This window comes from Trichoplax adhaerens, genomic scaffold (assembly GCF_000150275.1).
Source record: "Trichoplax adhaerens TRIADscaffold_22 genomic scaffold, whole genome shotgun sequence".
In the NCBI taxonomy this organism is placed as follows: domain Eukaryota; kingdom Metazoa; phylum Placozoa; class Uniplacotomia; order Trichoplacea; family Trichoplacidae; genus Trichoplax; species Trichoplax adhaerens.
In genome coordinates, this window is record NW_002060963.1 from 140,673 (window position 1) to 155,954 (window position 15,282).

Consider the following 15,282-nt stretch of genomic DNA (forward strand, 5'->3'; position numbering starts at 1 on the left):
AGAAAGATATCTTATAAAAATTTAAAGCTTGTAATTTTGAATAAGATAATTAGTTTAGCAAGTTCAGTAGCAGGATAGACTTTAAATTATGATCATTTAATCGATGCATGTATTTTAAAAGATTGCATAGATCTCGGTTTCCATAAGATTGAAGACTTAGTTTATTCCTCTTTTGTATTATTGTGCATTTATATGCGTATATTAGATTGTTCCGCATTAGTATATTGTGAAAGCTTGACTACTTTGCAGTTACTGTATGCATTTTTATACATACACTTTATTAGTAAAGCGTGAAATGAAGATAAAAAATTTACTAAATATCTTTAAATATTAATCGTAATTTCGATTTTTTTAGTCAGTAAACCTATATACATTATAGTACGCTATCGGAAGTCAATATGTGAGAGGGTAATTCTGTCTTTAAAACTTGAAATTTTACATTGCTATATTTTAGGTGCAATCAAACAATTAAATAATTTAAGACAATTCTTAGGCCACGAAATTAATTTACGAATTTTATCACTTACAGTGAAAAAAGATTTGCGACTTTATCTGAAAGCGATGATGAAGGACAAACATCCGTGATATTATTACTATTTAGATACCTTTTGTAGAATCAGTTATACCACTGTTATTTACTATTAATAATAATCTTATTTAAGCTATAAGCTACGAATAGAATAATATTCTTGTAAACAATAGCAAATAATTTGAACAGTACTTACAAATCCGTCAGTTGATGTAATTTTATTAGTGAGATGAATGCATCATTTCCCAATTGATTTCTTTGTAAGCTACTAAAATATTAGAATGATTTATCATGTTATGATTATTTGTTAGGATATGACTGTTTACTGAATTTAATATAAATTAATATTATCAGGACTCTCATTAGCATAGCATGATGTGCGAGTTCAGGTACTTTAAATAAAATATAATAATTGAACTACTGAAATTGCTTAACATCGTGTCGCGGTGTTTTCTGAACGCAATTAAGATAGTAAAGTTTAGGGGCTTTACTTTAATTTTGATCAAAAGATAGCTTCTAGTCTAGACATAGCACGCCCGAATATAATCAGACTTGTTCCGATATTATAATTGTAATAAGTGAAAGTGCTTAGTATTTATGAGAATGGCTGACTATACTACCAAGACCACTTTCGTCCAATTTGATTGATTAGTCTTGCTGAATTTGATTGGTTAGTTTTGTTTACTACTAACAAGATCAAACGAGATCATTTTCGTCTAATTTCATTGATTAGTCTTGCTATCCTAAATTAGCATATCTCTTCAATCGGGCTTTAGCCGAATGGACATTGATATTATGCATAATAGTCGTCTATTATGCATACTGATCGAGATCGAGTTTTAGCCGGAACAAATACATGAACTCAATGTATCATATAATAAGGTTAGGGTTCCAACGTTTCAGTATCTAAATATAGCATAAAAATGACCACGGATCTCTGCAGAGTCTATAAGATTAGGGGTAAGTGCTATCGCAAGTTTCTTAAACAGATTAAGGTCCTTGATACCTAATTCAGAAAGACATTTTAAATTTGAACTTTATCGGCTATCTCAGCATTGATTTCTGATATGTTAGCTATCTAGTTCATCATTGATCATAACGGCAATTCCGTTTAAAAGCTCAATTAATATCTGTTAAAATTAATATCAATGGTCAACAATTTATCTTTGCATAAGGGTGTAGATTTATGGATTCTTATAAAAAAACAATAGTAATACACAAGGATTAATGCTTCTAGGACGAGAATCTTACAAGAATTTAATATATTGTAGGAAAGTTATTGCAGTTGGGCTAATCGTTTGGATTTTATGATCATTCAAAATCCTATATTTAAATAGAGTTATTACCGATTTTAAATATAATGTATACTGTAATTGTAAGCAATAGCATTGAAAGTTATACTGAAAGTTATACCGAAGATATGCGATAAATTGCTTAGCATAATTTACTGACAAATTTCTGGTTTTAGTTGATGTTCTGTACAGCTCTTTAGGTATAGATTTTAGGCCAAGGCCACTTATTGTCCTTGTATGTATTCAATCGCAAAATGTTGAGAAAAATAAAATGGCATAAAAAATGTGATGCAGCTTAATAGGTTAGCTATTTTAAATTTTATAATCACTCACAGAAGTAAGTACTGTGGCTTCTTCGATAGAATATCACCGACTTGGTATGATTCCAAGTGACTGTAACTAATATCCCTACAAATATCGAAATCATGATTATAGCCTTTAATCAAGTATACATGGCAATCTAAAGTTAAGTGAAAGACCTCCAGTTGTAATGCATCTATAGCTAACGTCTTGTAAAATAGACAGTCATAAGTTGCATCTTTACGTGAATTTTTAACTCGAAAATGTAAATTATAATCTTATGATACCCATTGCCGTAAATTAATGACAAAAACGAATCTTAAAAGCTCTGAGGTCAAACGAATGAACTGAGTAGATTTACATTCGTTAACATTGATAGTAATAATTAATAAGTTTATGAAAATTTTCATTGCGACTATAGTGAAGCTGTTAGACAAGCTATAGTTGTCAACATGTTATGTAGAAAGTGAATTAGACATAACTTAAAAATAATACCAAAATCTATGGTTGTTAACGATAATATATATATATAAGCAGTGTTTGTGATAATTCAAGTATGTTGATTTCAGCTTCGTAGAATGTGATACTAATTGTAGTGTTTACTTCTAAATACGGTATAGTCTATTTTTAGTAAAGGTATTAGTTTTCACTAGGCAGTAGTATAATTCTAAGACTGTAAGATAATTCTAAATATGTATGATATACATTTAACAAATTACTCAGTAGAGATATCTTATACTCTAGCTAACTTATGTCGTAGCACTAGCTTAACATAGAAGTAACCTATTTTTATGAATCATTCGCGACCATAAATAATTTCCTCCTGCTGTGCTTCTAACATTATAAAAGCTATCTTCTTTCGTCTATCTCGTTCGTTAGTTCTGGTAGTTACACGGTAAGCTTGCAGGCTTTACCTATTCTACACTACTACAGTAATTCGACTAGTCACGTCGTTACTCTCACGATAATCTTACACGATTATTCTCTTACACTAGCTCAATAAAGGTTACTTTTCTGTAAACTATTCTATTGTAATTTATTGCGACTAATGCTGAAATCTCAACCTTCCGAAACATCGCACTAATCAAATAATTTTATTTTCATACTAAGTTCTGTAAATGTTAAATTATGTTTTTCGCAATTATCATATTGTAAATATGTTAGATAAAATATTTAAGCAGCTACGCTTTTCTGTAATTGTTATTCTTAGTCCTTCTTTTCTAAGATCAGCTGTTATAGAAAGTTTTCCGTGTCTATCAGAGCTTGTTATACTATTATGTACGTAGTATCTCAATCGATAGAGAACCAGTAATAAAACCTGCTATTCTAGAATTACTTGTGTGAACTACACTTTAATTGCAGTTAGTAGAACAGGTTATGTTACAACGACATAGTTTAGTAACAGTTTACTATTAAATTAAGTGTCAGCTTAATATACTTACATGATATTCCTTGGTGATTAAACTATGTCGTTGTAACAAAACCTGTTGTCTATTAATTCTCCTCATTAAATCTGTTATTTAAGTTTTCACTTACAGTATCCTAATAAGGTTACATCTTTCTAAAAATGTTGGTTCAATCGTTGATAAGTTATTACCGGCCAAATTTCTAGGTAATGATAAAAAATACAACCACATCTTCATGTGACTTACAATACTTTCAATTATTGATAATTACAAATTTTTAATGCGGGTAATTCTAGGCAACAGATCTTGGTTGAGAGTTGAGCCATTAAAACGGCAAAATGATAAATCTCTGGAATTGAAACAATATAGAGTGGATTAACGAAAAATAAGATGTTAATGATAATGATATTTTTATCGCCAGTAAGATAAAGTTAATAGTAACTTAGGCTATATTAAAGAAATATTAAAATACGGCCATTATGACGAATTTCAGACCTGTAGCTATCGAATCATTGTAATTATTAAATCGGATCTGGCAATCTTAAAAATTAGCTCATGAGAATCGCTCAGTCGATTATTTTGGGGATTTCTAACCCTAACCCTAGTCCTAGCCCTGCAATAAACGCATAGCCCTGTATAAAAAATGTATCGCTGTATCTCCTAGGAAGTGGAAATGATTTATTTCTTCTTTCATTATAGGGGGTAGATTTCGATTTGCACATAAAATTTACATAGCTTAGAGAAAATATATTAATTTCCTATAAATTTGAGGTGATAATCATCAAACAATGTTGATGCGAAAGAATATATGTCATGCTATTAGTTTTCTAACTGAAAAATTGTGATCTTCATCTGACGCACACCCACTCTTCTACCGAACATGCGATAGCATCCTACCTATAGTATATAGAAACTAGCACTAATCTGATGATTTATGTTAGTCATTATATATCTATATTTATGAACACTGTTTTTTTTATTAGGAAGTGACATAAAAGATCAGCCTGTAAATCATTGTAAGAATTAAAAGCTATAATTCTAAATAGGACTCGTGAACTATTGTAGAAGCATATTTAAATCGCACTTTGTTATACAATAAGGAAAGTTCTAGAGAGTCTTTGTATAACATAGACTATAAAGTCTTATCTATTAGAGTAGTAATCCTAATGATAGGACAGATATTATCCCCGATATGTGGTTCAGGGAGTTAGCTATTAACGTAAGTGGCATTAACATATTTAATCCTTTACCAATACTTAATTTAGTTAAGTTAATATCTCGCTTGTTGCGCAAATATGGGTGCTTGTATAATATCATACAAGTCAAGCATAAAGGATTACTATTTCGGATTAATTTCCAGGCATAGGGCACTGTACAGTAGCCTATTATTTTAAATCTAAAATTTAATACCGTACCATAACCTAAAAGCTTAATCCTAAGCAGGTATTAGGAGTTACTCCAAATGATATATATTAGAATCAACTAATTTTTGTAGTACGTTACTCTACTAACGCTTTCACTAAATAAAATATTCATGGTTATTTAGAGTGCTCAATTTTGTAATTTGCACATCAAATTTGGACCATAAATTTCGTCTTAGTATTAACATATAGTATAATGTATGCGAGTTGATGTCAACGATTTGCCCCGTGAAGAAATACGATATAATCTACGTAAGATATTAAATTTAATTTTAATAGAGAGCATAAATTAATCTGATACTACTATTACCAGAATAGCCGCAATAGCATAGTAACTAAGCTGTTATAGTAAATTTCAATCCACCACAAGGATATTTAGGAAGTGAGGCAATATTTTAAGACCGATTTACGGTATATAACTTTATACCCTGTTCTATATACTAAACTAAGCTAACTGTAATAATGAATTAACTGACTATTAACTGAGATAGGTACACCCCGCATAGATAATACTAATCCTATCTGCAAGTACTGAAGTCAGTCAGATAAACTTCAAGTGAAGCTATTATTTGAAGTTTACTACAAAGTTTAAGCCTACAAATCGTGAAGCCAGGCGAAATGATCAAGGAACTCAAAATTCACAGATTGAAAAACATTGTCGGATAGAGTTCTAACCAAATAAAAATAACCAAATAAGATAGATAATATTAGGGTATATAATTATTGATGAAGTATTTAAAAATTATAGTGTGAGATATTTTACAGGCTTCCGAGCTTGGGTAATTCCTTAAATGTTTCTCGCCTCAGTTGGATAATTTCATTACTTTGTAACTTTCTAATGATTAATAAGAAATAGAGATAAATACAGTTACAGTAGAATATTTTTACATTTAACCCTATCATAAATCGTGTTCTAATTTATAGAACAGATTTTTCTGACAATGCTAGGATAATTTCTGTTTTAAGCATACATGAAGTAGTCTAAAACCGTATTATTATCTTATACCCGAATATTTATTACTCTGTAATATATTACTTCATTCACTTACAGATTTCGTAAATTTTTTAAACCAGCGAACGCCCCATTTGGAATTTCTTTAATTTTATTTTGATCAAGGGTGCTAAATAGATAAACATTAGCGAAAGTTATGGTGTGCTTAACTTTCGTACAAGCTTTAAAATTCAAGTAAAACAAAATTAGCACCAGAAATATACAATTCAGAAATAGATGATTGGGATTGTAATTGCAGTGCAGATAGTAATTGAAACCCTATTTCAATCTACATAAGATTTCAACTTCATACCGTTACTTGACTATTTTTAAGTACTAATTCTGGAGAGCTGGTGTTACGATTAAAATTTTTACATAATGCTTATTTTCATTTAATAGACAAAAATTAGTTGGTAGAAAAATTGAAGTAAGGAGAAGTTATTTCTAATAAATTTTATTGATTACTTACAGAGCTAGTAGATAGGGAATTTGGTTAAATAGCTGAGTCGGTATTTCAGCCAGTAAGTTGTTCTTTAAAAGACTGGATGTAAAAAAAGAAAGATATGTGAATGATTAAATAGATATTTATTATCGCTCTGTGATAATCAATCCAATTATTCAAAGTAAATATTTCACAATTACAGATTTTGTAGGGTAGAAATGTTGCCAAATATTCCAGAATTGATATATGAGATCTTATTTCCTTCTAGATTTCTATATGACATTTAAACTAATCTCAGTTATTAAGATCAAGAAATATAATCTTGACCACGTAATTTTCTGTGCTAGATAAATGAAACACTTTCCATGTGATAGAAAATACTGGTATTTTGATGAATTACAGCTGGTACAAGAAGGTAAAGAATGGATATGATTATTTTGCACACGTACATAGTTTGTAGTGGAGAAATTGAAGAAAAGCTGTTGGTTGCAAGGTATTTGATATCATTATTAGTGAGAAATCTGTATCATAGATAAACATAAATTTAAGATTGTTTACAATCATGAGTATAGCTACAATTAGGGGCGGTATCGGTTTTGAATTTCACTATAGCAATTTCATTATATCAGTAGAAGATTCATAAATCGAGATTTTAATTAGTAAGACATAATTAATATTGCAAGAGCCAGATTTTGAGTGTATTAGAAATTCAAAATAAAATACATATACATGTAGACACCTAGAATATTAAGAAAAGTATTATCAAATCTAATATGACTTACACAGTCTGCAAGGATGTCATATCTCTAAAGGTATTACTTTCAACTGATTTAATCTGATTTCTTGAAATGTTTCTATAGAAAGGAATATATTTATTTCAGTACTTAAGAATTTATAAGACTATAATCAAGATTAAACTGGAATTGATATAGAGTAGCTGAGGTCAATGGTTGTTCAATAGTACGTTTAACTATCAGTAATTTGTAGATTATTGATGTCTACAGCTGCATAACGTATAAAATGTAGATTTACCATAGAAGACTAATACCATAATTAATACATATTCTCTGTTAGTTTATCATACTGAGCTTAAAAGTTCTAATTGACTTACTATTAGTTAGAGTAAAGAATGAATTTAATTCAAACTTTTGCCAAAACTATCACTGCAAGTCCATGATTTGGCATTATATTTACGTTACGGTTGTAAACCGTCTTGATATTTATAGGATAAAGTTTTACAAGTTATGGTAATATAAGTTCATTGCAAAACTGTACTAATTTGAAGTACAGTAGTACTAGGAAGTAGAATAGTGTACTATGCTTAATAAAGTAATTGCATGATAGCTGGTATGATAAATGGTGTAGTCCACTTGTAATATTCGTACTGTGTACTGTACGTAGAAGGCCGTATCTGATAGCTATATAAAGTTATTTTGTGTAATGTATTTAGGTAATTCTGAAGTTGTACGGAATTATTGTTGTAGAGGATAATAAGTCGATTTTCCAATTTATCTTAGTTATTTTCAACTGTTATTAAACGAGAAGAAAAGTAAATTCTACCCAGTAAATATGCTATTAATAAATGATACTTTTAAACTTAAATACGACGCTGCCTAATTTTGTCACGTCGAAGGTTTGTTTAATTTTAATATCTTAAATTTCGAGTATATGAATTGCGAGCCTAAAAGGTCATAGAATCCATCCATTACAAAAGTAGAGTAAATCGACTACAGTTAGTTACTCTACCACTTCATAACAAGAATAAGTACTGTCTTATATTTTAGTTATCCATCACATGTAGTACTTATATAAGGACTTTTATCTCGCTTATATTATGTACGGCATACTTACACAAATGTCGTATGTGAACAACTTAAGAAATGATTTCGCTGTAAATGTTGGATCTTGTTATTGTCAAGATAGCTGATTGAATATTTTAATGAAGACGTCGATTTTTAATATCTTGAGATTTGATAGTTCGAGTGTTGTTATACATTTCTTAATAAATTTGATTCTTACATGTTAAGTAATGTTGTTCCATTGCAGATGTCGTGTGGAATTTCTCTCAAGCGATTATTAGATAGGAGACTATCAATGTGAGATTACCAAGATAATAGACGATGTCAAATAGCTAATTTGATAGCATTATCGCCGAATAATTGAAATTAAATCTCGTCTTTTACTTGTAGCTCACATATAACGATTTACATACGAGTACTAAGAGTGTGTAAAACTTAATTAATTATTCCCCGCGTAATTTAAACAGTTCTCTATATAACGTACATATTTCTTAAAAATGGAAAGTTGGAGAAAAATCCATCTTCAATTCTTTGGATGTAGTTATCTTTCACACTACTAAAGAGCAATATAAAGTAGTCCTACGTAAATATATTAGGTTAGAATAGTACATTTGCTGTAATCGTGTATCATTCTTATATAAACTTACATATGGCGTATTGTTAATACTTTTGTTCTGTCATCATTTCTTAATGTGGTTATACGATTATAGCGAGCATCACTATAAGTTTAATCAGTTCGTTCTAGATATTAATTCTTAATACGTAAGATTTTATTGTGATGATTATATTTGTATTGCTGAATTAGAAAATCAAACAGTTTAAGTTTTATTCCAATTTGAAGGAAAATTACGTTTTAAATGTTTTCAAATTTAGTACATGTAATGCTATTAAAAAAGTTGCAGTATTCTTTTATTTATAATATCGTATAGTTATAAGAACAAATTCATGAATAATCAGGTATTTTTATCGTAGGGAAAATTATTAAGAATGATCTATTTATGGTCACAAGCATGTAATCAAAGGACTTATTTCTAAAATGTGCTGGCAAGAAAATGATCTATTTTTTGATTCAATGCTGTATGATGTATGATAATATCAATGCAAATGGATGTAAGTAAGTAATATTTATGTAATCTTGGTGAACTAAGTTTCATTTATTATTCGCGCATGATTAACTTACATATAAGTCATGATTGGGTGTTCATAAAAATAACTGAAGTCTATTTCCAATAATCCATTTTTGGTTAAGTATCTGTAAATAGTTAAGTTTAATTAAGTTACGTGGAAAAAATATACTTACATATCTAAAATTTGTTACTCTCAGATGGCGATGTGATTTTAAGGAAAATGATAGCTTTGTATTCATGGATAAGCAGTTAGTAGGTCGTATTCTTATAATCAGGTCATTAAGCTGTACTTTACTAGAGAAACTAACTAAGAATGTGGCATTTTGTGGCAATATTGAAAGTTCTTACATAGCATTCAAATGTTCTGCATTTTCGAATAAATTCTTAGGTATTTGTGTCAGTAGATTATTGATGAATAACCTATGATGTGAGAATTTTGCGGAATGGCATTTGCTTTAGTGATATTTTTAGGTTAAAACGATACCGTAGATGACTTGAACTTGTTAATACCAGCAAAATATGTCAAATAGTAACATAATAATTCAACCAATTTCTCCTCGTTTTATGAAAAATAACGTTTTCAAATATTATTACAATGTAAACATTTATTTTAACTGATACTTTTTTAAAGATGTATGCGTACATTACAGCCAACATTGTGATTGCGACATCACTTTAGGCTAAAACTAATACAACCAAATTTTAGTTAGATTTACTATGCTTTATTTTAGTTAGTTGTTTACAAATATCTAAGGTTTGGTATATTCTTCAAGTCAAGTGCCTCTATATGTCCAAGATTATTTGAACTGTATTGTCTATAGATCAAATAAATTAATTCAATTTCTTAAAATGGAATAAGTTAAGATCAAGCTTAAATACAATATTTAGGATACAGGTAAGGTATAGCTAGTATTTTCTTCGATTACTAGTTAAAGGCAATTTATAATTGCTAAACATAGAGTATCATTAGTTATAGTAATTTTTATACAATTCTTAGTAATAAATAAAAATTTAGCTAATATATATATAACTACTATATGTAGCCCTCAATGGGAATATGCATATTTTCGACAAAGCCCGCTTGTTTTACATATATTGTCATTATCAAATGGTAAAAACATTAACTACCCTCAATTGATACAAGTAATTGTGGCCCAAGCTTGGCTAGTACAGTTTATAATTACAATGAATGATCTTAAATAGTGTTTAATTTTCTCACATTTGATAAAGGAGAGTATTTTTAAAGTAAGATAAGTAACGGGAAGGCAATTGATTGCCATAGATTCGCCTGCAATACACAAGAATTAGTTAATAAAGTGTATATAATATAATAAGTCACCTAGAATAAAATGTAAGTCGGAAGCCTCTTTAATAGCAGAATCTAGGTTTGTCAATTTCTGTGCTTACAAGGAACTAATGCTACGAAGTGGTGGAGCTGTGCCATTTTCCGATGTATAACTGATCGATTGAAGTCGGTTCCAGCCTAAGGCTCTAGATTTGTTATATTGATAAAAATAAAGATAATTATTGGGCTTTGCATTGTAAGATTTTTACGGTAGTAGTGAATTATGTACCATATAAACAGTAGATTCTGTTATAAACTATTAGCCGAAGATAGACATATCTTACTAATGTAGTAGACTAAATAATTTATGAAACAAAACTCAATTTTACTAGAAATTGCAGTCCTGTTATTCAGCACAGTTTTTGATATTCTTTATGTCAATATTAAAAATATCCCTTTTTAAATAGGACTAAAATTTTGTCGTATTTATTACGATGAGCGCCTTTATTAATCATATTAAAGTTTAGTGTTAGTAAATTTGCTTTGTATTGTGATGTTGACTATAATTTCGACTAAAGTAGTGATAAAATTATAATTCTGTTTCGGATAATATTGAATACAAATCATTCTGTAGTTCAATCAACGAAACGCCGCAATATTCGCATACCATACACGAACGTGATTAATTTAAGACAAATTAACTAACCAATAAACGTATTGTCTTAAATCGATCCCATAATTTCTGAGTATAATAGTCATGCAGCACTTTAGTAGTAGTTTAGTTCTAATAACGGCGATGAAAGCCAAAGATTTGCTTCTCGCATCAAATCAGAAATATGAATATCGTATTGTTATGGTACAAGTACACTATGAAAGATATCATATGCGCTGATTAAGTATTTATTTCGTAGTAGATTTCTGCCTATATAGGTTAGGTTGACTAAACTTTTGTAACTGACTTGTAATTGCTAATGATGCTCATTAATAACCATTTTTATAATTTCTACGAGTAAACTAGCGTTGGTCGTTTTAGTTGAAATAAAGTAAAAGTAGTTCAACGTTGTGAAATTTGTGTGATTACAATCTAGAAGGGTAGTTTTAAGCCCAAACTAGAGTAGTAGTTGACAGTAGCAACTTAAAAGAGCAGCGTACTTTACTTTATACTTTGTCAGGATAGTAGTCCGTGACACGTATATATAATTTAATTCTTCACTAGCTAACTTTAAATAACTAAATCATAAATTCTCATTCTAATTAGATTTAAGCTTATACTACTAAAAGTCTTTTTCTTATCTCGGGTTATGGACTAATATCCAAATACACGATATCATTACTTACAGTATTCTTAACGTGGGCAAATTTGCAACACAACGTAAGTCAAAGCTCTTTATTTTGTTGCCATGGAATACGCTGTAAAAAATTAAATCAATTTTGATTAAAATTTGAACATTATGCGGTTTAGCAGCAAAATTGTAGATATATCAACTGGCTCATCTTCTAAGTTCAAGTTTAATCTTTATATCCAGTAAAACAATTTAAGATTGACTTAATGTAGCCATATCCGCATTTTCTTATTTCATTTAAATTGAGTTGGTTCGAAGCAGGAATTGTTTCTAACTACAGTTTAAATCATTATTTGCTAAAATATTTAGATATAATACTGTGATAAAGTGATCTTTCAAAACAATAAATCAAGAACTACAGTTTCTTGTAAATTCCACTTTATTACAGAAGTTAGGTTCGTCTAACTACCAAGGACTATCTGACTATCTGACAATCTACTTATTACAGCAAAATTCACGATTTATATACGATTAGTTACAGAATGCTTTTACTGTAACAAATCTTATCTTGCCCATTAAGTCGCAAGATCAGATCTAAATTTACCATCGCGCAATCTATTCATAATTCGCGCGTCTATTTAAAGCATTACAATACAATACTTACAGTACTAACATACTTAGCGCAAATCTATTTACATCTCAGATCTTTATATAACCATCTTAATAGATTCGCTACAATACGTACTGTAAACATCTTCTACAAATAGACTCTTACACAATCTTACGCTCTAGCTTACAAGTTAAGTTATTCTCGTACAGTCTTATAATAGTAATCTAAGCTATATTTGGGGCTGCACTACAAATACCTTAATAGTTAATTAAATCAGCTTCTTCTGCAAGCTAAATGAGTTATAAGTCTCTATATTTCTTCTAGTTTATAGGATTTAGTGCTATAAATCGAAGCTTTTACTCGCAATTTTAATAATTTCATCATATTTTTATTCTAAAATAACTTAGGAACATATTTCTCTAAAGTTGACAAACATTAATCTTCGAGAAGCAAGTGTAGAAGTTAATATACGTATTATATATTCGACGGATACAAAAAGGGGTATCTTATTATATTAGGGTGCTGCTAGATTGAATCGGTAATGTTTGGATAGGTGCGTCTTTAATAATTCCTAATATACCAGTTCCATAATTATAATAATCGACTTACACTTCGTAGACTTGGGGTAGATTTTGAAATACTAAATTAGGCAAGCTGTTTATCATGTTATGCGCCAAAATTCTAATAGCAATGGAAATTGCATTTATTAGAAGATATGAACGCAGCTGATTTTTCACTGACTATGTCTAAAAGCTATTACTCTATTTGCATATTAGCTATGTAGTGATCTCCGACATATATATCAGTTTTAACATATATAATGCTTACAACTGCTGCAGCTTGACCAGGTTTGTAAATGCGTTTTCTTCTATTACATTTATCAGATTTCCTGTGAAATCTCTATTTTTGAGAGAGAAAAACAAATAAATTTAAATTTGACTTTGCTATTTCCTTAAATTTACGTAAATTTAGGTCCTTATATCAGTACAACTGCCGTTAAACTTAAATGACGTGTTGACAAGATTTTATAAATTTTAAAAGCACGAAGTAATTGCCATGGAATCTTTATTTTTGGGTGTACTATGAATATAATATGAATCCGTGTAATAAAAATATTGCCTAATTATTACTGATCCTCAACAACCGAAACAATAGTTTACTTCCGAACTTAAAGAAAGTCTAATCTTATTACCATCAAGCTCTCTAACATATAGTTGGGCATCAATTTACACATACAGCTATAAAGATTTAACAAGTTTAAGATAAAAACAGTAGTTCAGATCCAATCTTATTCAATTACTTTATATGAAAAATTATGAGATATCATTAGTAAGGATTTATCATGCTTATTACAAAGATTTCAAGCTTCATAAATTCTTAGTAAATGTAAATTAATAACTAATAATTCAGACGAGAATTAGCAGTTTTCAATAATTTACACGCAAATAGCATGAATTTTTAATTATATTTGTGAACATAGACACCTTCTCTACATATAAATCGACATACTGCGTATGGTCTGTAAACTCTATACGAAACACTATAAATTTGAATTCCCTGCTTATTAGAATTACCATTTATACAGTATTTGATTTTGTATATTAATTTTACAATACTATTATAGCTGGTAGTATGTACCGCGACATTAATATGTTGAATTTAAGATTTAGATTCTGTTTAGATATACAGTAAATGCATTATAGTATCATTATAGTATTTATCTACATGGATACAGTAGTTCAATCTATAGCATAACTAGAAGTGACGTGGTTTAGCGATTTTTTCATATTTGCATTTTTAAGACAGAAGATATTATTGCTTGCTTTGAAACCTTGATTGCGAGTAGGCATACTGAAGATAGTATTATTTATGGGGTTTACATTAAGTATATAAATACAATGCAAGTTTGGAGAAAAGGTGTTCGTGAGCTATTCTTAAAATCGAAATATTTTAAACTTACAGTGTTTTTAGATTTAGCAAGGAATCGAACTGGTAGGATGTCAGGTTGGTCATCTTATTGCTTGTTAGATTTCTTGCGTAATGAGATAAATCAAGGGCATAGGAGAATATAAACTTAAGTAATGAAATACGGGTATCGATTGATTTCAATATCCGATGAAAAGCTATTACGATGTGTAATACTGATTGTAAATAAACTAGTAAATATTCTTGGTATGCATGTTATCAGTGCGATAATAAGGCAATGATTCACCACGAAAATTAAGCGAATTTCCTCAACATCCTTTCAACAAACTAATGATAGAAGCACACTCAATATATCAAGAGTAAATTTCTGTTTATAATTTTTGTTTATATAATATCTTATTTCATAGCAATAAGAAGTAGAAGCGATATGTCTATTGGGTACATAGGATTTATATTAAATTTTACTCCATAAATTGTATATTAAATATAGTTTAATACGCTTATTTAGTATTTTTCAACTTTAAGAACTTTAGTTAGACTATATTTTGATCATCTTTAAAGGCAAGTACTTTATACTAGCACTGCATTGCGTTGTAAAATCAAATACGATTGGAGTTGATTTAGAATGATACAAAGAGATTTTAAGCATACAGAATTTGTAAATTTGGTATCAAGTTGAATGCACTTCTTTCAATAAGGCTAATCTCATTGAATTGTAATTCTCTGAAAATTGAAGTAAATAGCACATATTGTATGAGTAATACACGATTATAAGGAAAATAGAAATGTAATTGAATATTATGCACCTAAATTTGCCTTCAGATATTTAATACTACCTTATTTTCTTTTCAAATGCTAATAGTATTCAACA

General features: G+C 29.3%; 1 protein-coding gene across 1 annotated transcript; it reads right to left on the reverse strand.

Moving 5' to 3' along the window:
• Positions 1-5,707: 5,707 nt before the first annotated feature.
• Positions 5,708-13,150, reverse strand: TRIADDRAFT_61214 (uncharacterized protein; the record flags this gene model as incomplete). Its single annotated transcript, XM_002117204.1, has 13 exons — positions 5,708-5,783; positions 5,998-6,069; positions 6,409-6,480; positions 6,831-6,902; positions 7,164-7,235; positions 8,401-8,469; positions 8,828-8,899; positions 9,361-9,432; positions 9,656-9,727; positions 10,527-10,595; positions 10,715-10,798; positions 11,931-12,002; positions 13,095-13,150. The coding sequence occupies 13 exons, from the start codon at positions 13,148-13,150 to the stop codon at positions 5,708-5,710; spliced, it is 930 nt and encodes a 309-aa protein (XP_002117240.1).
• Between the last annotated feature and the right edge of the window lie 2,132 nt (positions 13,151-15,282).